General features: G+C 39.9%; 1 protein-coding gene across 1 annotated transcript in view; it reads left to right on the plus strand.

Annotated features, from left to right (window-relative positions):
* Window positions 1–26,873, plus strand: part of LOC126458411 (uncharacterized) — a 154,605-nt gene that overhangs the window by 50,508 nt on the left and 77,224 nt on the right. The window contains exon 2 of the mRNA XM_050095431.1: window positions 5,210–5,397. Coding sequence (XP_049951388.1) covers window positions 5,295–5,397 — 103 coding nt within the window. The 5' untranslated portion in view covers window positions 5,210–5,294. The remainder of the gene's footprint in view (window positions 1–5,209; window positions 5,398–26,873) is intronic.

Below are 26,873 nucleotides of genomic sequence, written 5' to 3' on the forward strand. Positions count from 1 at the left end.
CCTCTCCCTAGAGTCTATCTTTCTGCTCATCCTTACTACTCCCCACACTCCTACATTCTATAGTCTTCCTAAAGTCCATAAACCCAGCCACCCAGGATGCCTCATTGTGGTTGGTTACTGTGCCCGCACTAAGAGACTCTCTGCGCTCATAAACCAACACTTTCAACCTATTACCCAGAACCTACCCTCCTATATAAAAGATACCAACCATTTCCTCCACTGTCTCTCCACAGTTCCTGTTCCTTTACCACATGGTGCCCTGCTCTTCACTATTGATGCCACCTCCCTTTATACCAACATCCCTGATGCCCATGGCCTACCTTTCCCAATGCCTGACAGATTCCATACCAACAACCTCCTTCCTAGTTGCCATGACCAGCTATATCCTCACTCACAATTACTTCTCCTTTAAATGAATTACCTACAAACAAAACCAGGGTATGGCTGTGGGCACCCGCATGGCACCATCCTATGCCAATCTATTCATTGGCCATCTAGAGGGATCCTTCCTAAACAACCAGAATCCCAAACTCCTCACCTGGGTCAGATTTACTGATGACATCTTTACAATCTGGATTGAGGGTGAGGACATCCTATCCACTTTCTTTGAGAAGCTCGACAACTTCTGCCCCATTTGCTTCACCTGGTCCTATTCAACCCAACCAGTCACCCTCCTAGATATTGACCTCCACCTCATAGAAGGCTACATCAGCACCTCAGTCCACATCAAACCCACTGACCACCAGCAATACCATCACTTCGACCACTGCCACCCATTCCATACCGAGAAGTCCCTTCCATACTGCCAACCAGCCCATGGTCATTGCGTCTGCAGTGCTGAGCAGCCTCTCTTGAAATATACTGAGGGTCTCACTGAAGCCTTCACAAACTCTAATTATCCTCTCAACCTTGTACAAACACAAATCTCCTCTGCCTTATCATTCCAGTCTCCCACCACCTTCCGAAGTCCCACCATCTGGCCACAAAAGAGGGTTCCCCTCCTAACTCAGTACCACCCAGGACTGAAGCAACTGCATTACATTCACTGCCAGGCTTTTGACTACCTCTCATCATGCCCTGAAATGAGAAATGTCCTGCCCACTATCCTTCACACCCCTCCCACACTGGTATTCCAATGACCACCTACGCAATATACTTGTCTGTCCCTACACAACCTTGTTCCCAACTCCTTACCTCATAGCTCATACCCCTGTAATAGGCCTAGATGCAAAACTGCCCCATACATCCTCTCACCACCACCTACTCCAGTCTGGTCACAAACATCACCTATCCTGTCAAAGGCAGGGCTACCTGTGAAATCAGTCATGTGATCTACAAGCTAAGCTGCAACCACTGTGCTGCATTCTATGTGGGTATGAAAACCAACAATCTGTCTGTCCACATGAATGGCAACCAACAAACTGTGGCCAAGAAACAAGTGTACCATTCTGTTGCTGATCGTGATTCTAAACATGACATCCTTCAATACAGAGACTGCTTCACAACCTGTGACACGGATCCTTCTCACTAACATCAGCTTTTCTGAATTGCACAGGTGGGAACTCTCCCTGCAATATATCCTATGCTCCCATAACCCTCCTGGCCTCAACCTTCATTAGTCATTGTCCTCACCCATCCAGCCCCTTCCCTGTTCCCAATCCAGCATTATGCAGCCCTTATTCCACCATCCAAACCAGTCTTTTTACTTCTCTACTTTCCGCTACCCTCTCCCCCCAACCTCATCTCTGCCGTCTGTCTAACCTCCCAACTGCACATAACTGCCCTACCTTCTCTTCACCTCATCTACGCATGCTACCCAGCAGCACTTCACTGTCTTCCAGCCCTACCCTACTATTTCTCCCCTCCCCACCCCAGCCTTCTCATCTGCAACTCATTATCTCTACTTTATGGTGAGTAACAACTTTACTTTTCATAATATTGTTACATTCCATCCTGAATTTTTCATTGTTCAATAAATAATCACAATCAAAATGCATGCTTGTATAAGCACACAGCAAGCATGTGTAACTTATAAGTACATGGTAATTTATTTATTTATTTATTCTTTGCCCATGGACTCCAGCTGAAAGTATTGGGTGTGTCATACAATAGGCTATTAACATCAAACTCGATTACATTATATATAAATGAAACAAATAATTAAACAGAAATAGTCCATAATCATACAAAGGTATTACATGTTTCACATTGTGTGTACACATAAATCCAAACAACAAACAGAAATGATAATTTTTAAAAGTACATTTCAGTAATGACGTAACATATTTAAACACCATCTTAGTATTCACTCAAACTGTATATACATTTCTCTGTGAGAACATTTTATGTCTGAAACTTCCTGGCAGATTAAAACTGTGTGTCCGACCGAGACTCGAACTGAGGACCTTTGCCTTTCATAGGCAAGTGCTCTACTATCTGAACTACCGAAGCACGACTCATGCCCGGTAATCACAGCTTTACTTCTGCCAGTATCTCGCCTCCTACCTTCCAAACTTTACAGAAGCTCTCCTGTGAACCTTGCAGAACTAGCACTCCTGAAAGAAAGGATACTGCGGAGACATGGCTTAGCCACAGCCTGAGGGATGTTTCCAGAATGAGATTTTCACTCTGCAGTGGAGTGTGCGCTGATATGAAACTTCCTAGCAGATTAAAACTGTGTGCCCGACCGAGACTCGAACTCGGGACCTTTTCCTTTCGCGGGCAAGTGCTCTACCATCTGAGCTACTGAAGCACGACTCATGCCCAGTACTCACAGCTTTACTTCTGCCAGTATCTCGTGTTCCACCTTCCAAACTTTACAGGAGCTCTCCTGCGAACCTTGCAGAACTAGCACTCCTGGAAGAAAGGATACTGCGGAGACATGGCTTAGCCACAGCCTGAGGGATGTTTCCAGAATGAGATTTTCACTCTGTAGTGGAGTGTGCGCTGATATGAAACTTCCTGGCAGATTTAAACTGTGTGCCCGATTGAGACTCGAACTCGGGACCTTTGCCTTTCGCAGGCAAGTGCTGTACCATCTGAGCTACCGAAGCACGACTCACGCCCGGTACTCACAGCTTTACTTCTGCCAGTATCTGGAAGGTATGAGACGAGATACTGGCAGAAGTAAAGCTGTGAGTACCGGGCATGAGTCATGCTTCGGTAGCTCAGATGGTAAAGCACTTGCCCGCAAAAGGCAAAGGTCCTGATTTCGAGTGTCGGTCGGGCACATAGTTTTAATCTGCCAGGAAGTTTCATATCAGCGCACACTCCGCTGCAGAGTGAAAATCTCATTGTGGAAACATTTTAGGTCTGTTTCATTTTTAATGATTTTGGGGAGTTTATTAAGAAACCTTTTGCCTGCTTCTTCTGGGGCAGTCATAGACAGTTTTAGATTTCTGTTTATCATGTAGTAATTTTCATTTCCTCTTGTACCGTTTTTGTGTACATTTTTATTTAGGAGGTGTTTATTGCTTGACCTTACTGCTATTATGCTTTGGTATATGTACAGTGAATATACTGTCATAATATTATTGTGTACAAAAGCTTGCCTACAGGTCTGTCTTGGTGGTATTTTTGCAATACATCTCACTGCCCTTTTCTGAATTGTGAATATTCTTTTTAGGTAGCCAGCTTGTGCACTTCCCCATATATGAACTGAATAAGACAAATGTGGGAAGACAAGTCCATAATACATTGATCTGAGGACTTTATCATCCACAGTCTTAGCTGTTTTATGCATGATGAAGATCTGTTTGTTTATCTTTTTACACAGTGCATCTATGTGCTCCCCCATGCCAAATGTTTGTCTATTATAGTTCCTAGAAAATTTGTGCTGGTTACTTCTTTAATAGTCTTTCCATTTATATTAACATTTATATTATAATTTTCACTATGCTTGGTCTGAAATACTACATTCATTGTTTTAGACTGATTCATAAACAGGTAGTTTTGTGTTAAATATTTATTTGCATTTTTGATAGTCAGGAGAGCTTCCTTCTCAAGCTCCTCCTTTGTGTCAGCTGTGCAAATGATTGTTGTGTCATCGGCATACATTATAAGTTTCTGATTTATATAGCTAGGGAAGTCATTTACGTAGAGTATAAATAGTATTGGCCCAAGCACAGACCCTTGCGGCACACCGTGTTTAACTGTTTGTAATTCTGTTCTGTAGTTTGTTATATTTCCCCCACTAGTATGTCTGATTTCAGTGCATTGTTTCCTATTTGTAATTTATGATTTAAGTATGTCATAGCATTTTCCTCTAATTCCATACTGATATAATTTCATCATTAATTTTGAGTGGTTTACACAATCAAATGCCTTAGATAGATCCATAAAAATCCCACACGTCTTTTGTTGCCTGTCAAGTAAATTAAGAATGTGCTCAATTAAATCTGTTGATGCTGTTTTTGTTGACTTCACTTCTCCGAAACCATGTTGTGATGAATGCAGTATACTGTACTTTGTTATAAAACTTACAATTCTATTCTTTATTATCATTTCATAGATTTTAGCAAATGTTGAGATCAATGATATTGGCCTGTAATTTCCTAATTCATCCCTGTTCCCTTTCTTAAATATTGGCTGCACTTTACTTACTTTCAGTGAATCTGGAAATATACCTTCTTCTATCGCAGCATTCAGCATGTGTGTCAATGGTTTTAATATAGATTCTCTCCATTCCTTTATGAGATGTGATGTGACACCATCCAAGCCAGATAAATGTTTAATTTTAAGTTGTTTTATTAGGTTTGACACTTCTGTATCTGTTGTAGGTATGAAAACCATAGTATGATTTATATGTGGGGGGTTTAACAATTTACTTACTGCATTTGTTTTATTTTGTCTTATTAATTCGTCTGCTACAGTAATATAATATCTGTTAAAAGTATTGGCTATTTCTAGAGGGTTTGCGTTGCTTTTCCCACTCATCAGTGGACAAATGTCCTCTGCCCGATTTGTTACTTTTCCTCTCTCTTCATTAATGAACGACCAATAACCTTTTGAGTAGTTCTTTCCCTTATCTATAGACATCTTGATGAATGATGCTTTAGTTTCTCTGATAAAACTACAGTACTCTTTCTTTTTTATTTTATACAGATTGAAATTAACATGGCAACTATGTACATGTAGAAAATTCTTGTAGAGTTAATCCTAATATTTATCATTTTAATAGCAATTCTGAGGAAATATGGTGACTTTTCAGGCCTAACCATGAAGAACTGCACAAGAAGGAAACTTAAGTAGTAAAAATCTAGGAAACAATATTCTGTGGTTTGCAGTCTACAAGAATGAATTCATTGCCTGAAACAGTAACAGAAATATGGGGTGATGTAATTATATGGTGGTTTCCAAGGGATTTCTCACAGTCACGGATTGGTGACAAATGCACAGGTTAGTGTATATATTATTAATGTTTGGAAACAGCAGTGTCTGTTATTTTTTAATATGATATATCAAGAAATATATTATGGCACATAATAATAACTGTTGAAATGGACTAGACTATAGACAGTAGTTTCTGCATTAGACTTTTGTGATGAGTCAAAACAGGATGCCACAATAGATACTAAACCTAGTTACCTGTTTTCAAATGGTAGTGCATTTTTGAGCTGGCCGGAGTGGCCGAACGGTTCTAGGCACTACAGTCTGGAACCGCGAGACCCCTACAGTCGCAGGTTCGAATCCTGCCTCGGGCATGGATGTATGTGATATCCTTACGTTAGTTAGGTTTAAGTAGTTCTAAGTTCTAGGGGGCTGATGACCTCAGAAGTTAAGTCCCATAGTGCTCAGAGCCATTTGAACCATTTTTTTGCATTTTTGACTGTGCTTTCCAAATGAACCTCACAGTCAAAGCTTGGAGGAAGAGGTTTAGTGTTTAACATCACATCAACGTTAAGGTCATTAAAGATGGAGCACAAGCTTGGATTAATAATAATAATAATAATAATTTTATTGTCGTTCAGCTGATTACAGCAATAGACAAAGTTAAGAGCATATATTTCTACATAAACTACTATATCGATGTAAATTGGTTTACATAAAATAGTTACACGTTAGAATACAGTATTTTCATCTTCAAAGAATTCATCGAAGGTGTAAAACAGATTGTTCACTAGTAGCTTGTATAATTTAGCTTTAAAGAGATTTACAGGCAGTTCTTTAAAGTCAGCACTTAGTCTATTAAACATCCTTGGTCCAAGAACTAGGTAAGAGTTATGCGATTTTGATAATCTATGATATGGTATGTCTACAGATGTTCTGTTTCTAGTATTATGGCTATGAATATCACTTCTCAACACAAAATTAAACACATTTTTTCTAATGTACATTAAAATATTGTAGATGAATATGTTTACTACTGTAAGGCACTGCAATTTAATAAACAGAGGTTTACAATGTTCTGTTTTATCAGAATCTGTTAGTATTCTTATTACTTTCTTCTGTAAAAGTAAAATGATATTTACATGACAGCTACTACCCCACAGTAAAATTCCATAAGAGATGATGCTTTGGAAGAAGGCAAAATTTGCTGATCTCACATAGTCATTGGGAACATGTCTTTTTAAATTTCTAATTAGATAAATAACTCTTGAAAGCCTAGCCAATATATTTTTAATGTGTGGTTCCCACGTCAATTTATTGTCAATAGTAACACCTAAAAATTTAACAGTTTCTGGTAGTTAGGAATCTCTTTGAGGCTAAAGTAAAGTGTCTGGGTTTTGTTTTCATTTAGCAAGAAGCCATTAGCTTTGAACCATAATGAGGACTGAGCAAGGGTATTTTCGGTCAGTGTTTTCAGTGTACCTAGATCAGAGCTTTTATGTAGAAAAGTTGTGTCATCAGCATACAATATTGTATGAGAATTTATGAATAAGGGCAGGTCATTAATCATTAGTATAAACAGTAAAGGTCCAAGCACCGACCCTTGAGGCACTCCGTACCTAACATTAACCGAATTTGATTTCTCCCTACCAATGCACACAACTTGTTGACAGTTCTCTAGAAAAGACCTGAACATATTTATACTGTTGTCATCAAAACCGTAGTAAACTAGCTTATTCAGCACAGTGTCATGCTCTACACAGTCAAAGGCTCTGCTCAGGTCACAAAATGTAGCCTGGGCATAGTCCCTAGCCTCGAACACATCTAGGACTAACTTTACGAGGGAGTCCATTGCATCCGTTGTGGATTTACCTTTCCTAAATCCAAACTGTTTATCACTAATTATGTTTAGTTTACCCAAGTAGGCACTAACTTGCTCATACATAAATTTCTAAAAATTTCTAAATTTTTGAAAAAACTGGGGTTATGGATGTAGGTCTGTAACTAGCAGGACAGTTCTTTTCCCCTTTTTTGTATATGGGCACAACTCTAGAAATTTTTAGTATGTCGGGGAACTTACTTTCAGCTAGGCATTTGTTAACACAAAAGGTTAAAGGATAAATCACACAATCAATAACATCTTTCAACAAATTACATGACATATCATAGTAATCAACACTAACTGAAGGTCTGAAATTTTTCACTATTTTTAGGATATTATTTGGGCTCACATCTGTGAAAGTGAAGGTGCTTGGGGGAAGCTTTTCAAAGCAGCTGTCCATAATACTAAATGCATTTTCACGTGGTTTGATTATTGAACTACTAATTTCTTCAATGGACTGAATGCAATATTTATTAAATTCTTCTGGGGTAATGGCAATTTCCTCTTTGTGTTTAGTGTGTGCAATGGAGTTTATTACACTCCAGGCCTTCTTGCATTTATTGTTAGATTTTTCAATGTTTACTATGTTATGCAGTTTCTTTGCTTCATTTATTGCCTTCCTATACTTGCATTTAGCTTTAGCATATGGGTCTTTATACAGTTCTGATTTACTGGTTTTGTACAGACTAGATTACAGCATAACAGTATTTTTCAGTTGCTCTAACTGTGGAGTATACCATTCCTTCGTTTTCCTTTTCTTGTAATTACTACTAATATTCACTGTACATTTTTTCAGGGGGATGTCATTTTCAAATACATTTAAAAAGACGGAGAAAAACTTTGTGAATACAATATCAGCTGAACAGTGTTGAAGCCTAATAAAACATGTGTCCCAACTGAAATAAGTGAGGGCATGTCTAAACCTATCCATCCTCTCTCTGCTCACTAGTCTAGTAATCATAGTTTTAGATTCTGGTTTGGTGCAGTCTGAAGTTACATTATTAAGACTAAGATATACTGCATCATGGCATGAGAAAGGAAACTAATTACATCAGTGGACATACAAGTTCTCTTAATATTTGTAAATGTATTGTCTAGACAGGATGAGCCTCTGGTAAGTTTGCAGTTAACAAAGTACAGGTTAAATTGTCGAAGCACATTTTTGAGCTCTGTCACAGTTTTTCTGTCCTGCAGGACATCGAAACTTGAACTGATATCCCCTCCAATGACAACATTGTATTTTTTCCATTTCGGTATACATATGTACATTAAGAGTTCCTCAAGTTTCTCCAGAAAGATATGGGGGTCACCACTAGGTGGCCTGTACACTACTACTACCATTAGCTTAAGGCTCTCAATTACTAGACCTGACATTTCAAAATGCATTTCATCACAAGGGGTATTGAGATCTATCCTGCCACAGTTTGGTGCAAGAGGTGTTTTTGTATATGTTGCTACCCCACCACGTAAGTGCTGTTTTCTGCAATAGCAACTAAGTAGTGTGTAATCATTCAATACTTTGTACCCAAGCTCATCCTCTTTACACCAATGTTCACTTAAACATAGAATATCTATCACGTTTTCATTTGAAAATTCGTTGACAATTAAGTTTTTATCTGTCATGCCCTGAATTTTGAGGTAGCATATTTTAAACTATACTTTAGGCATTTCTTTTTTTGCATATTCTCTTAGTTGACATGACTTACTGTTAGTGCATGAAAGTTGACCAGGTTGTGTCCTTATGTTACTAGAACACCCAACCTGGTCTATGCATACAAGTTTTTTGTCATCTCAGTTGAAACATAATCCAAACACATTACTGGTCTTTTTTCCTTCTCTAGCTTATCGAATACTATTCTGATAATTGTATCACTTAAAACACGTTTACCTAGGTAACTGAAACGTTGACCACGCTTGGTATGCCATTCTCTGCTATAACTACTGGTGTTAATTAAGGAAACATTCTTAAAGTGCTTACAGATTGCTTTGTACTCCTTGTTTGTCTCCCCCACTTCCTTATTCACACATGACCACTGGGGCAAATCATGTCGATGTGGCACATTAACAACAATCACGTTGGTGTTCCGAGAGTCTTCTTCAGTGTTGAAGTAGCAATCTTCCTTTTGTTTCTGCTGACGTCGTTTGCTCCGGCCATTACCACTACAAAGTGTCTGTCCGCGAGGACTGTGCTTTCTTTCTTGATTGATGTTGAAACATCTCATAAACCAGCTCCTGATTTAATGGTACCTTCTATTTCAAACTCGTTAATCACACGAGGTCCACTTTCCGTTAACATAGCTGCTAATCCTCTGGCGTAACTGTCTGAATACATCTTGATTTTACCTTTTTTCTTATACCTTACTTGGCTGTTCGCTAAGTTTTGAGAGTCCTGCACCACCTTATCAGATGAGTGTGCTGATACAGTTTCTATGTCATCTGTGTTTTGAAGCGAATTATATTTGTTATTTAGTGGTAACACAAATTCCTGCCTATGTTTATTGTTAATATGTTTGTAAGTGCTCCCCTTCGATTTTACAGTTACCCATCTACTGCTAGGCCTGTTGTGAGCCGTTTTAGTCATAGCTTCACTTTCTGGCAATCCTTCCATAGGTTTGGGATATTAAGACATACCTGACGACCACTCTCTTCCATTTTAAGCTTGAGTCTTCTGTTTTCATCACTCAGAATTTTTGTGTCCTCTCGTAGCTCAGCAATAATTAACAACAGATCATTTTCGGAGGATGAAGCACCGATTTTCATATCTTTGGTTTTTGTTTTACCACGCCATTGCTCCGACTTGTATGGATTTAATTCATATTTCTCATACAGTTTTTTAAATTCGTCCTGTAAGGGAATGATGGAGGGAAATCGTCCATGCCCTTTCATAGAAACCATTCTGACATTTTCCTGAAGTCAAAGCTTCAACATGGAACTGCAAAGAATGGAGAGGTAGGTCAAAGCTTGAGACCATTTCTGAGGCATGTTCAGATGTTCAGTTACAAGAGCATTAATTGTAAAATTCAAGTGTTTGGAATTTAGTCCCACTGAGACATACAACTTTAAACTGTCTGAATATTCAGTGACAAGTGTTTATATCAATAAAACTTGAAAGAGGACAGTCAACAACTCAAGAGCAATCAATAAAACTTGAAAGAGGACAGTCAACAACTCAAGAGCAAATGAATGATATGTACACCTTTATAGTCTTGGCCTGATATTACTTACTGTTTATGCATGATTGCTCAGGCAGACAAGTGTGGACTGTGAAGAAAGAATTTACTCGTTTAAGAGGGAGAGAATGTGGGAGAAGGATGTAGAGGGAAGGAACAGGTAGCTTTCAGTGGCAATGGTGAAACAGACTTTCATTTTTAAGTTACCAGTCTTGTGAGTCATTTGATGCCATCCTCCATCTTTTCATTTCCACAACATCTTCTGTTATCTGTTTTGTGCATTCTAGTTTTTATCTCCTCTACTGATCCCACTAGCACCAATCTTAGTACTCGTGTATGCCACAGCACATGTCACATGAACCTGACAATTCTTCTGGTAATGATTTTCCGTAGATTTCTATCCTTACCCATTGTCTTCAGTACATCATCAGTTTGTACCTTAACTGTTTACTTAAATGTAACATTTCTGAAGTTCTGGCTGAATGTAAATAATTTAGGACTGAATAGTGGAAAGTAAACACACACACACACACACACACACACACACACACACACACACACACACACACACACACCTATGAAACTACATTGTGCCAGAGGTTGAGGTCAAGAGGATAAGAGGATTATGGGACCAAAGGATGTGTTGCAAAGGGTAACTCCCCTCTACATAGTTCAGAACAGTTGGTGCTGGAGAGGAGGTTCCAGATGGCATAGGTTGTGAAGCAGCCATTTCAACATAACTTCCAACCCCTACTGAAATCCATAGGCCTACCCAAGATAATTTCCCTGAATCCATCTCTTTCCACACCTTGATGACCGCCCCCACATCCATATTCTAGATGTTTCCAAAACTCCAACAATTAGCTGATTACTGTGCTCCCACTGAAAGAATCTCCCCTTTTATCAGTGAACACCACCAACCAATAGCCCATAGCCTCTCCTCTCATATTAAAGATAAAACATTTTCCTCCCTGACACTCAGCCATTCCCACACCATTACCATCCAGATCCATTCTGGCCACTGTTGATGAAATATCCCTATACACCACCATCCCTCATGCCCATGGTCTTGCTTCTATCAAACACTGCCTCTCCCAACATAATTCAGACTCCAAACCCACAATCTCATTCCTTATACATCTAACCAATTTCCTAATGCATAGCTACTGCTTCCCTCAGATATATAAACAAATCCTTGCATGGCCATGGGCATGTGGATTGCACCTTTCTATGCCAGTCTGCTTGTGAGACATCAAGAGGAAACCTTCCTAGCTTCTCAAATACCCAAGCTCCTTCTCTAGTTCAGGGTCATTGATGATATCCTCATGTTTTTTTACCTAGGGCTAGGACACCCTGTCCTTGTTCTTCCATACTCTCTAACACCTTCTTTCCCATTCACTTCATCTGGCCCTCCTCTGCCCATCATGTCACTTTTCTGGGTGCTGACTTCCACCTTTCCGATGGCTCCATCCATTTCCAGTATGCACATTTTAATAACTGTCATACATGCTTTATCAAAAGAAAAAAAAAACACTTCCATATAACTTGGATACCAATGTAACCCATCCATAATGATTACAAACGCATTGTTAGACTACTTACAGACCATAAAGGACATTTAAGCAGTAATTGTTCCCATGCAACTGTATGCAGATGGAATCGGCAGAAAACCTAATTCATTGCTCCATTGGAAATACCCTCTGCCATGCACTTCATTGTGACTTAAAGCTGGGTGTTAATGTAGAAATAACATTAGTGAATATATTTATTGGCCCATAGATGTAAGAATCCCTAGGTTGTTGTATAGGTTTCTGCACTGTGTTACGCTATCAACTTTATATCAAATTATTACAGCACATTTCTGTAGAATAAATACTTTTTTGATGTTAGCTGCATTTAACCAGGAGACTATACCATAAGACAATACTGTGTGAGAGTGTGCAAAACACGCTAGCATTCCAGTCTGCAGGTCAATGCAATGCAGGCAGAACTCAGACTTTCCATTAACTTATTCATATGTTAATGCTACCAATCTTTCTAATCTATCTAGACTCCTAGGAACTTCAAAAATGGAGCTTCATCACGTGCATGCCCATTGATCTCTGCTTCTGATGCCTGTAATAAATTTTTGTTATGTTGGAAATGCGTAAGTCTTTTCAGATTAATGGTTAAGCCAAATTCTTTGAACATTTACATATAGTTTTCTCATTTTTGTTAATGCTATTAGAACAACAACAACTACAATACTTATGCTAGTACTACTAACATTATCAGAGAAGGCCTTTTACTGTAATAGCACATACAATAGGAGGTGCGGTGTCCATGCACATAGTGCAGTCAGTACCAGTTTGACATACAATGAGTCATGAGCATCGTAAAGATGGCAGGAGCATAAACCATTACAGAATGAGAGAGAAACCACTCCACTATGGGTTAAACAGAATGACTTTCAACATTTACACATGGTGGTGCTGGATGGTGACTGCACACACCACTCTTTATGTCCAGCTGTCAGTGCTGCCTGACTGTGCCTCCTCTTGGTAGCTGAGCTTAGCAACCACATGCAAGTGCAGGCAGATTGAATAACTCCTAATGGGCTAGCACCTCATGTCCTCCTGAATTTTAATGGATAGCATGGTGCCCGTGTGATCGAGGTGGTAACCGCAGTTACCACAGTCCTTTCCCTTTTTGGGGGCAACTGGAAGCTGGTGCCACTCCAGTGTCCCTTGCCCATAGTGCGGGATGACCTTTGGTGCTCAGGAAGGCAATGTCCACATCCTCCACAGTGCTGCCAGTTGACAACCTCTGTGTCGCAAAGAGCTGCCTGTCAGCCTGCACAAAAGAGTAGGGCCAAAAGTAATCTGGACAGTGGTGGCTTCACTGTGGGCAGATGCCCATAGTTGTATTGTGAGCCATGGGTGGAGCTGAGACCAAAACTGGATGCATGTAAGTGTCCTGCAGCTTGTGGGAGGGAGACAGAACTGGCGGAAATAGTGCCCCTGCTGCCCATGTGACACCCCTGGCTGCTGTGTATGGCCATTGGTGCCTGGACATTGATGAACTTGTGGAGGGCTAGAAAAAGGAACAGCAGACGTTGAGCAAGACATAGTATCATAGGGAGTAGACTCAGTGGAAAGGCCATCGAGGACTGAAGAGTTGATGATCTCGTAGGACTGTGCAGAGACTGGTCTTTCACTCTTGGACTAAATTCATTTCAGTGGCATGTCACTAGCTCTTCCTTCTGTCTGCAGTGTGAAGATGTGCTGAATGTGCTTGCCATGGATGGCTGCTGGAATGCAATGCTCATGGCTAACCAAACGTGTGAGCTCAGGCTGGAGTCCCAGGCAAGTAGCATGGTTTTGAAGGGGCCCTGGGGGACCATGGAGTGGGGAGCAGTAGATTCAGCACCACGCACAGCTGGTGGCCATACAGTAGCACCACTGGGTTCTTCTCACCAAAGGGTGGTGGACCTGTAGGAACTAAGAAAGCATTTGAGTGCCTCGTTCACCAGAATGTCACCAATATACTTCTTCGTTTGCATCTTGAGAGTGCGTGTCAGCTGTTCAGCTCCCCATTCGACTGAGGGTGGAATTGGGGGTGCACAAATGTGGTGAATACCCTGGTGTGCACAAACATTGAGAAATGTCTGACAGATGAATTGTGGACCGTTGCTTGTTATACCAGGATGTGGAGCAAGCCTTCAGTGGAGAATATCTGAGCGAGAGTCCTTTCCTCCACTGTGGTGGAGTTGTGATTTACAACATACGGAAACTGGGACTAAGCACTGAATGGCTACCAACCAGTAAACATTCAAGAAGGTGCCAGAGAAGTTGACATTGACATGCTCCCAAAGCTGTCATCCTGAGTAACATTGATGGGTAATGGGCTGATGATCTGCACATTTAGAACAAGCAGTGATTAAATGTTTGATCTCACAGTCAATTCCAGGCTAGAAGAAATGGTGGTGAGCCAGCATCTTTGTGCATGAGATACCCCAGTGATTCTGATGCAGAATGCATAGAATGTCATGCCAGAGAGATGCCAGAATGGCCACCTGTGGTACAGCGTTTTCTGTAGACAACAAAATAACCCCATTGATAAGTATGAATATGTGCCGTAACGGAAAATAATTAAATAATTGTGGATGGAATCCAATGCATGCGCTCCACAATTCTGTGCCGTGTGAGATGTGTTGTATCACAGCAACTTCTGCCTCTGAATACATGCTGGAAGGAATGTGTCAACTGTCATCTAAATTGACAGTGCCCACAGCAGCCCAAGAGTATTACTGGTGCCCTACATCATGGGAAACTTCAGTGACTTGAGCTATCATAAGTTCTTCTAAAGAAGCGTCTTCCATCTACAATGCTTATTGGCAGACTTCTTTATCAGGGACTGCCTTAACAATAGCATTCTCCTCCATGAAGTCTGTGTAAGGTTGCTGAGATTGAGTAGTAATGAAGTGGCACTTCCATCTTAAACCTTGCAACTCCACTGTCCAAGCCCAATGTTGTTAATGGGGTTACTTCCTGCACCATTAAAACTTTACTCTTGTGGAAATCACACAGTTATTTATGTTTTTGACAATATGAAGTCAACAAATGACACATGCCATCAAATAACACAGATGCCAGACCGTGAAGGGGGCTAACTTCCCTAACAAGTGGTACATTTAGAGAGAGATCCATCACAAAAAGAGAGCCTTAATGGATTCATCATCTATTACCTTGAAAGCTGTGAATTGTTGGTGTAGGCATGTCTCACACAATTCCTGACCTTTGGCAGCTTCATTATACATGGGAAAAGATGTTGGGCATGCCGGTAAATTTTGAGGCCATATCGGATTCATCATCTATTACCTTGAAAGCTGTGAATTGTTGGTGTAGGCATGTCTCACACAATTCCTGGCCTTTGGCAGCTTCATTATACATGGGAAAAGATGTTGGGCATGCCAGTAAATTTTGAGGCCATTGCACCAGGCCTGTCAACACCCTCTCCAACAGAACTATGTGTTCCTGGTGCTGCTGCAGGAAAGTCTGAAGGACAGACTGCTTCACCTGTGTCAGCATTGTACCTTTGATGAAAACAAATACAGTCACTTTAATGCCATAACTATAAACACATTCAATACAACATCATTGTACATAATCCATTCAGTACCAATTTGACATACAATGACCTGCAAGTGGAGTGAAAATCACAAGAGCATAGACTATTTCAGAACAAGAGAGAAGCCAGTCCGGGGTTAAATAGAACGGCTTAACATTTCCATGTGGTGGCACTGGGTAGTAGCTACACACTGCTCTTGATGCCTGGCTGTCAGAACTATCTGAATGCTCCACACCCTGGCGGCCAAGCTTAGCTGTTGCACCAGTGTGAGCTGATTGAATAATGCATGATGGGCTGGCTCCTTGTGTCATTCTGGACTTCAATGTAGGTGAGTCTCCATCCCAGTTCCATTTTCTTCATTTCTGCTTTCATCTTCTGCTTCTTCTTCGCACATTCACCTATAACATTTTACGCTTTTCTGAAGCTCCATAAGAATTCCCAAGATGCCCAAACTTCTTCGAACTAAATGAGGCAAAACTAATGCATGAGATAATTGTTTGATGAATCATTTTATTCTGATATAATTTTCATTGTTGTCAGAATAAATAATGTAGTCATTGATTCCACTCCTAATCATAATTGCAAAAAAATATAACTGTAGACCAGTGGACCACATTTCTTGCAACATTGTGGGAAATGGTCAGTTTACCTGTAGAGTTGACTCCATCTTTGATGCCATTATGATGGATGCCTTTTGTTTCACCTCCTATGTCAGCATCTACTGAATTATTCTCATGCAAACTTGATGCCAAACCTTCTCACCTCCCTTTCTGGAACATGTCAAACTGGAGTACAGTCTCTCTTGAATCCAAAAGTGAGCTGTGAACAATCCTTCTTCACAGGTAGTAAACTCCAATGGAATTGCTGAATCTACAGAGCAAGAACCAACTCGTTTTTCTAACTTGTTTCTTAAGGAAACTACAATAAACCACCAACAGTAACACACTCTTCAAAACCAATGAAACAATAAGGATGTCTTCTGTGGATCAAGCAAATAACTAATTCCTACAATCAGAGTTCCCTTCAACTCTATACCCATAAAACTGTTCTATGTCAAACTCAGCTGGTAGCTAGTGTAACACAATGGAAGTGATGTATTATAATCATTGCAGAAGAGAGGATGGTTGGGGTGGCACACCGCAGAAATGGCCGATCTTCTCTGCACTCGGTGAGTCGAGAACTGCCCCTAAACGGCCGGGCACTGGCTTTTCTAGCCCTGGGCATAAGGATATTTCTGGGACTATTTGCACATGTGTGACAGCCAGGAAATAGTTCATTGATTGTCATACCCCCTTCCTCTGCTGTTTGCTGATGCCCTCTCATGGACAGTGACAGCACCTACATGTTTGTTGTCAACTGTAGTACTTGCTGCTAAACACTCTTGCATCAGCCAGACTTTGCAGCGGAACTGGCAGCCCACATTGCTGGTCTGTCTGCTGTATTGCTGTTGCAGTAGGCGTCTGTGGTGACTGCAGCAGGAATCTTATGCTTGTTTCTCATCACCCCAATAGAAGCGCCAAAGAGACTGGTATAGGCATTTATATTGAAATAAAGAGATATGTAAACACGCAGAATAAGGTGCTGTGGTCGACAACATCTATGTAAGACAACAAGTGTCTGGTGCAGTTGTTCAATGAGTTACTGCTGCTACAGTGGCAGGTTATCAAGATGTAAGTGAGTTTGAACAAGATGTTCTGAGAGACAGCGTCTCTGAGGTCGTGTATGACCATTTCACGAGTGTGCTGTGAATATCATGAATACAGTAAAACATCAAATCTCCAACATTTCTACAGCTGGAAAAAGATCCTGCAAGGACAGGACCAATGACAACTGAAGAGGTTTGTTCAGTGTGACAGAAGTGCAACCCTATTGTAAATTGCTGCAGATTTCAATGTTGGGCCATCAACAAGTATCAGCTTGTGAACCATTCAACGAAACATCATTGAAATGGGCTTTCAGAGCTGAAGGTCCACTTGTGTATCCTTGATAACTGTATGACACAAAGCTTTATGACACAAAGCTTCACTCCCCACCTGTGCCCGTCAACACCTATACTGGACTGTTGATGACTGAAAACATGTTGCCCGGTCAGACGAGTCTCATTTCAAATTGTATAGAGCAGATGGACATGTACAGGTATGGCGACAACCTCATGAATCCATGGACCTTGCATGTCATTAGGGGACTGTTTAAGCTGATTGAGACTCTGTAATGATGTGGGGTGTGTGCAGCTGGAGTGATATGGGAGCCCTGATACATCTATATACAACTCTGATAGGTGATACAGCATCCATTCATGTTCATTGTGCTACAACAAACATCTGCAATTCTGACAGGGCATTGCAATGCCCCACATGGCCAGAATTGCTTGAGAGTGGCTCCAGGAACACCCGTCTGAGTGTAAACACCTCTGCTGGCCACCAAACTCCCCATACATGAACATTATTGGGCAGATCTGGGATGCCTTGCAACGTGCTCCCTTGTATTATCCTTGGATTTATGGACAACTCTGCAGGATTCATGGTGTCAATTCCCTCCAGTACTACTTCAGACATTATTTGAGCTCATACCACATTGTGTTGCAGCACTCCTGTGTGTTTGTGGGAGCTCTACATGATGTTAGGCAGGTGTACCAGTTTATTTGACTCTTCACTGTAATTTTTTTTTCCTGACTCTTCTTTCAAGTCAGTACTGGCAAAATCAGCTGTCTGCTGCCACACATTCACACATTCTCAGAATGACATCCAAAGGTTTGTTGCTTGTAATCCTTCTGGTTGCATCACAGTGTATATTTCCAACTTATCCAGGTAAAATATGTAGGAATCCACAAGAATATACATCTTCATGCCATATTTGTTTGATTTGCTATGGATTTATTGGCAAAAGCTGCACCTTCCACAGAATTCTCCCAGTTTCTCATTTACTGCAATGTTTTCCCCAAGAATACAGGGCCCAGTACAAACATAGAAAATATTTCCCAAATTACTGTTACCTTGTCTCATTCTCACTGTCTCCTTTCACCCTGAGTTACACAATTGTTGCCAAATCTAAGGCACTGCCTGATGAATTTGGAATATATGATCATTACAAGACAACATTTTTCAGTACCATCCTCATCAGTTTGCCACAGATCCTCTAAGCTTGCCTGGTACTTTTGCTTGCACTTGCTCAAAATAAAAGACTGATGGAGGCTTTTAGTTCCATAACAGCTTTTGATTTTACATCTCTCACATGCTGAAATGAAGCTTTGATGCTCTCAGTATACTGATTTGTATATAGAACTATAATGTACAAAATGTCATCTGTGAGGCAATTCCAGGATTCCAAAGTGGTTATTGATGCTTTTGATACACCTAGAAGTCCAGGTATCTTTTCAATAACACTGCAGGCCCTGAAACATGCTTTGTATAGTGGTGGAACAAGATTCCGGTGTCTCTCTTTGTTCATCCCAGTACAGTAATGATTTTTTTCCTCAAGTACTTCCTCATCACCTTTGCTGTCATCTTCCTTTGCTTCTGAATCTTCCCATTGAACTATAACTTGATCATCACAATCCTCTTCAAAAAACATCTTCTGGATTTCAATACATTTTGGGTCAAGGAGGTTAGCTGTAGCTTTCCTCCTGAAATATTAAAATTCCTATAAAGTAATGCAATCAAGCACAATGTATCAATGTGATACTTTATATTCAGACAGCCATAAAAAACAATCCAATAAGAAAATAAATGCATTTTACATTGTAAAGAAGCTTTGTACTACTTATGAAGTTAAGTTGATAACCAAATTAATGTACTGTTGAAATAAATGGAATGGGCACATTGTATCAAATTAAGCAGTTAGAACATACCTCGATTCAAAGCAGTTGCTCTGATATTGAAGCACACGTCAATGAAAAGGGTTCAGTGAAGGGAAGTTACTAGTAAATAGGTATCACTACTGTTGATAGCTGATGAATAATTGACAGCATATTTTGACAGTTATCATTTTGATCAGTCACATGTGACAAAAGGTTAATACAATTTGTTTTACTTTTGATACTGATTTCATCACTGCCTTTGACAGTACAGTTCAGTAGTGTATTTTCTTGCTTCATTAGACTTGTTTTCTGTTTACATTAATCTGAGTAGGACAGACACATTTTACTGTCCTTTTTGTAAGAGATAAGCCACCCATACGTATCTACCAATGTTTGGATGCTTATTTATCACATAGTAATAGATCCAAAAGCATTATTTCACTTTTTGCTGAATAAGGCTTGTGCCTCATGTGCCTTCCCAGTTTTGTTTCTGAGATGAGCAGTGACAGAGCTATTGCTCCTCTTTCTCAGTCACCAAGTCCATCTGTCCTCATCTTTGTTTTGATGATTGTTGAGTTACCCCTAGCTCTTCCTGTTGCAGAACTGATTAAAAGTTTTAGAGGATCAAAATCCAACTTTCCTTTCATTATGTTCCAAACATATGTGCTTCTTAAAACCTCTCTCTTTGATCTTACATTATCTCAGTCAGTGGGCATTCCCATAGGACATAATCCATTGTGCCCATTCTGCCACAATTGTGAATGGTTATTGCCCTCCTACCAATTCTGTTCAAATATGTTGCATATGGCCCATGTTCAGAACTGTAATCGACCATTCACCTACTTTTGCTCAAAATGTATTAACTGTGTCTTTATTTCTATTTGTGGAGATAAACTGATGAGCCAAACCATTACCACTGTCCACCAGATGACTGAATGCTGCAGGGTGGCATTGCAGGTACATGATATGCTAAGAGAAGTTGATAAGTTGAGCAGAGATGAATACAGAATCATCCTAGTGACAATATGGCTTGCTTATGGGGAAATCCATTGACTTACGTAACTTTGAAAAAAGCCAGATTGTTATGGCTCAGTGCTTGGCAATAAACATTTCAGAAATGGCAAAGCTGGTTGGCTGTTTGCTTGCTACTATCAGAAGAATATAGAGCTTTGAGGCTTGCCTGCTCTGTAAAGTGGACAGACAGAGTACAATGCTAGTACAGGCACAAGTATTTCAGAGAACACCATTCAGTGCACATTGTTGAATGTGGGTCTCTGCAGCACACCACCATTATATGTCCCCATGTTGACCCAAAGAATCATCAGTTATGATTGCAGTGGGCACCGCGTCATTGAGATTGGGCTATGGATGAATGGAAATGTATTGTCTGGTTGGATGAGTCAAGTTTCATGTTAAAACCATATCAATGTCTGTGTTTAGATATGCCATCATCCAGGCAAGCTACTGCTCAAAACAGCACTATTCCATGGATGCATGGATATAGGTGAGCACAGTGCAGTATTATGCTATTGGGGGGATTCACCTGGGCTTCCACGGGACCTGTGATAGTAATTGAAGGAACCATGATAGTTATAGACAACATGGAACATTGTTGTGGACCATCTGCATCACTTTATGGTTGATATCTTTCCTGAAGGTGATGGCATCTCCCAGCAGACCAGAATTGTGCTACAGTGATGTGTGGAACATGATAGTGAGCTCACATTGATGTCGTGGCCACCAAATTTGCCTGGTTGTAGCCCAATGGAACACATCTGGGATACTGTCAGTTGCCAGTTCATCACTCACAAACCACCAGCCCATAATCCATGGGAAATGCATGATCTGTGTGGACATCTGGTGCCTCATACTTCTGGATGCCTACCAAGGGCTTTGCAGATTCATGTCACTTAGAATTCCTTCTATATTACATTTCAAAGGTGGACCAACATCCTATTAAGCAGGCTGTCAAATGTTGTGGTTCATCAACGTATTCAGTTCTTGCTTATGACAAATTTCATTATTCCAGACAATGGCAGTGATGAAATTTGGCATTTTAACAAGAGTCATTTACATGTGTTCCATTTTAATGAGTGAAATTCTTTATTTCTGTTCAAATAACTTATGGGAAGGCGGCCACATAATGTACTCAACAACCACTGATATTTTCTCAGGTAAACTCCCCGCCAGTTTCAAGGCACAAATCAACAATTTAGAGCAATACTGTCATAATGAGCACTTCTTAAAATTTGCAGTATGACAAATTGAAAGTTCCAGTATTTCCCAGAAATCAACCTGGAAATGTACACTTGCGAATGCTGCTTGAAATGTCCAATTGTTCCATTGTCATTGTAAGTCCTTTAAACCAAAAAAATTCTAGAAATTGTTTTAGTGATGGAATTATGGGTATTGCTGTCTGACATTAATGTCACTTATGATCATATTTCACTGAAACTGTACTACATCAGCATGTGGCTACAAATCTGAATAACTTTATTTCATAAATTCTGTTGGCACTAACAATGCCTGCATGACATTTCTTATTTCCAAAACTTTCTAGCATTTTGTACATACATCAGAAATATAAACCTGTTTCAGTTCTGAGCACTTAAATTGTTAAAGAAGAAAGAAACATTTTTGCAGCCAATCTCGCTTTGCTGCTTTAGGAATTTGTAGATGCAGCTAGCTGTGTCTCTGCTTCCTCTGCATTCAGTTCCCTTGTACCCCATGAAGCACATTCCTTTTCATACTCCCTTGTTATAGATAGTGTGGAGTGATGAATACCTGCTGTAAATCAAAACAGGCCCTTAGAAATATACTGTCAGTTTGTGCCTTCAACTTGTCAGCATCTTTTTCTGCTCGATCCAGGTCTTTATTTTCCATATATCTTTGTATTTCCTCTAAAGCAGTTGTATTTCGTGGTTCAGCACTCTTCTAGGCCTCTCATCACATGCATCCATTTTACATTTGAAAAACCTAAGATAGTATTCCATCATATTGAAAACCTTTTCATACATCCAAGCTGATGTATTCCCCCCCTCCCCCCCTCCACTCCCCCCTCCCTCTCTTACCACTTCTGAATGTATATGCTGTAAATCTTTCGAATGTCAAGGGTACTATCTATGTATTGCCATGAACAATCCTTTTTAGTGTAATGTAATTCTACTTTATCAAATAAATCTATATGAGTTCTTATACCTTCGATAATGCCATCTCATGTTCAGTGATGATTATTGTGCTTTCCATGTTTGCTCTCACTCATTACACCTTCTGGACTTGTTTTTCCTAAAATTGTCTTTACCCACAGATTGGTAGTAGCAAATGTCTGCAAAAACATAGTTTTGCATACATTTAGTACTTAATTTTCAAGACTAAAAGTATACTTTAATGTGCAAGTGCGCCTGGGCATAATACCATCTTCCGATCTGTTACGAATTCTTTTTCTTGGAATTTTTGTCATCAACTTGCTCAGATAATCACCTTTCCTGTCTCCATTTTCTAAGCCATAAAAAGTTTCAAACAATTTCTGCCTTTGATCTAATGATATTTTGTCTATACACTTGCTTCTTGCAGTTACATCTCTATTTTCTAAGCCATAAAAAGTGTCAAACAATTTCTGCCTTTGATCTAATGATATTTTGTCTATACACTTGCTTCTTGCAGTTATTCCTCAACCTGGACGCATCAGCTTTTCTTGCATTTGTTCTCTGCTTGAATTTATGTATGCTTTTCCCTTCTGATAAGCTTCTTTTCTATTGTTTCTCCAACATTTCCACTCTTCACATTTTCATTTACAGGTTGCCCCTGTAAAACTTAGCTCCATTCTAGTATATCTATTTAAAGGTAGCAGGCTAATTATACTTCCACACTATCACTTGCTGTACTTTTATTTACAGTTCTTTTTGTTGTTTCCTCTATGTTGCCCATTAACACTATTATTTATCCCATCCAAATTCTCAATTATGAGATCCTGCACTTTTTTGTAAGCATGTGTAATTCCTGTAATAATAAAAATAATTTCTTGTGGCAGAGTAACTCCATTGGTGTACTATAGTTTATTTGCAATGCTGCTAAATGTATTAGAGTAGTTCAATAAATTAAGCTTAAATACATTTTTCTTCATACCTGAAACTATTGGTTCACTTTACCCTATCTCAGAATGCTGTTTCAGTGAATTATCAGTCACTGTAATGATGAATTGCTTCTTTCTCAATCATCAGTATCCAAACAACAACAACAACAACAACAACAACAACAATAACAATAATAATAATATTTTAGCTCATTATGTGCACTAGTGTTTAGCCTACAACCAATTTATTGTTGTTTGTTTCTCGATTGTTGTTTGTTTGCTATTTAGATGGTCAACTACACTTACAGAGTACACCATCATGTCTTGTGTTTTCTGATGAAGAATATGGTTGCATAAAACCATGCTTTCTTGCTTTCTCTAAAGGCATTTGTTACATTAATCTGGAACGTCTCATTTTATGGTGTCACCCAAAAGATAAACTGTATGCTAGGTTACACTACATAAAATACAACACATTGCACTGTAACCTGATACATTGATTGTTACTCATACTTAATGGCACTAATGACTGGGTGGTATTAGACAATAACCACAACACAGAATAGATAAAAAGCTTCAAACATGGCATGCTGTTTCAATCAATTTATTTGCCCACCCATTACAACCATTACAATGACAAAGGGGTTCCGTGATACCAGTGTAACTGTGCTGTGATATATAAACATGATTTTGTTGTTTAGTGAAACAAAATCATAAAAGTAGTTATGATAAAAGGCCATGCAAGCTACTGAAGATATAAGTGCAAAAGAATTGTGACAGCAGGTGTGATGATCTTACACTGAAAATGTACATAGTTTGTAGTCACGATGTTCAGACATCTTCTCTGCATGATGGATCAGTAAGTAGAGCAGTTATAATTTTATTTCACTGATAAAACATTAGCTTGGGCAACACAGTGACATTGTAACTTCATTTTCTCCCACAGTGTAGTTACAATATTGCTCTGAACTGTTGAAAGGTGCCATGTTTTCTTGTGGCATTGGTGCTTGGGAATTGATGGGATATTCACCTGTCAAAATGTTGGTGATTTTTGAGGACATCATCTGACTGAATTCCTATGTGCCATTGTTATTATCTGAACAATTGGGAACCCCATCCAATGAAAAGCAATCAATTACTGGCTCTGTAGTTCACAACTGGAGTTTATATGGATTCATTGCCATGGCACTCCTCCATGCACTATACATCAAACATTTCAAGAAGTGTGCTGTAATTGTTTTTTATTGAATCTCGACAGTTGACTTGAACTATGTGTTTTACATTAAGTGTACTATGTTTCAGATATGCGTTTCAGCACAATCACACAAAGTAGACTGAAGTAATGCTATCTATATTAAATGTATAAGAAATGATTGTGATGTGGGCTTCTCATTCAGAAACCATATTTGAATATTGGTTATTCGTGAAAAGATTGTGTTATGCCATGCGTATGAAGAAATATCATTGATGAGCATGTGTCGGAATTCAGTGACTGCCGAATAGTGACCAACTGAGACTGTGGCTTATTACTTCAATATACTGCTGCTCCTGTGACAACTATCATGTGAATATTGAAACTATGGGTTCAGGATGCCACACTCAGCACCATGCAGGATCTCATGGCCCACGAGACTATCACCTGAGGTGACAGACATATTATATTGTTCACTTGACTGTGTAGGATGATACAAACACATCATGTGTCTTGAATGAACTTGTCTGTAACAAGTATCTGGAACACTATGAACTGTCAGCATGGCAAGCATTTCTTGCAAGTTCCCTTGAGGTGGCAGCAAAGAGAGATGCTCTGATAGTGGTGCACACAATGACAATATTAGACACTGGAATGGCACCAGATCATCTTTTCTGCTGAATCGTGGTTCTGCATACAGCATTGCAATGGACAAATCCATGTGCATAGGCTCCACGGAGAATTAAAATATCATTCATAGTAATCAAATAAGCCCGTATGGTGTGCTGTGGGTATATACACTGATAAGCAAAAACAGTATGATCACTTCCCACTGCAACATTGGATGCCACCCAGTTGCACTGCAGGCATGTGACAGTAACAAAAGTATGTAAGCAGAGTAGACATGGATGGAGGATCACCCTACCAAAGATGTGAGCTGCAGATCAGGAAATCCATTGGGATAAGTAATGTTGACAAAGGGCACATTATTATTACACAGATCCTGTAAATGAGTATCTTGAAAATGGCACAGCTGGTTGAATGTTCACGTGCTTCTGTAAGGAGCATCTATGGCTAGAAGTAGGAGGGCAGTGAAACTACCACTAGGCACTAAATGGTTGGAGTCTATGACTCTTCACAGAATGCTGGGCTTGGGGGCTTGTCTGCTCTGTAAAGAAGCACAAATGGTGATTTGTGGCATCTCTGACAAACAAGCACAATGCTGGTGCATGCACATTTGTTTCGGAGCACACCATTCATTGTACATTTCTGAATGTGGAGCTCCATAGAAGACCACCCCTACAAGTTCACATGCTGACCCAGAAACATCATCAGTTATGGTTATGGGGGGCACAGGTCCATCAGGATTTGACTGTCAGTCAATGGTTATGTGGTAGCTCTTTGGGTGAATCACATTTTAGCTACACTAGGTCATTGGTCATCTCCACAAACGCTGTCACCAATGTGAATGGTGGCTCGAAATGTGCAGCATGCCACAGATGCAGTCTGGTGGGAGTAGTTTTATGCTGTGAGAGACATTCCCCTGCACATGCATGAGACCTGTGGTAGTAATCAAAGCCACACTGACAGCAGCAAACCATCTGCATCCCTTCAATCTTGATGTCTTCCCTGACAGCGATGTCATCTTTCAGTAGTATAATTGTTCATGTCTTGGAGCAAGAACTGCACTACAGTGGTTTGAGGAGCATTTAGTGAACTTATCGTGATGTCTCAGTGAGCAAATTCACCTGATGTGAAGACTGTGGAACCCACCTGGGTCGCTATTGGGTGCCATCATTGCTTACGCAAATCAGCATCCCATTATTTACATGAATTACTTGACCTCTGCATAGACATCAAATGTCACATGTCCCCAAAATCCTACAACAAACTGTTGGATCCCTGATATGCAGAATCCATGATGTATTTTGTTCCAAGATGGACAAACAAGCTATTAAGCAGATGGTCATAATGTTTTGGCTCATCAGTGTAATACAATCACCTGTGGTTTGAATAATGGAGCATCTGACATGCTAAGGCTGGTGGCTGTCTCATATCTTTGAGGTCTCCATGACACGATATTTCAGTGATGTAACTAAATAACACATGTTGCCTGTGCTTTCCTGAACTACCTCCAGACAGAAGGTGTCTGACTGTAGCTCTTGCCAGCACATGCTTCAGATCTCTCACCCATTTAAAACATATGGTCATGGGATGGCTACAGACTGGCACACAACCATTTACCAGCCATTGGAATTGAGGAAACAGGCATAGTGTTGAAGCAGCCTGAAACAACGTACCCACATATGTCATGTAAATTCAGT

This window comes from Schistocerca serialis, chromosome 2 (assembly GCF_023864345.2).
Source record: "Schistocerca serialis cubense isolate TAMUIC-IGC-003099 chromosome 2, iqSchSeri2.2, whole genome shotgun sequence".
Lineage (NCBI taxonomy): Eukaryota > Metazoa > Arthropoda > Insecta > Orthoptera > Acrididae > Schistocerca > Schistocerca serialis.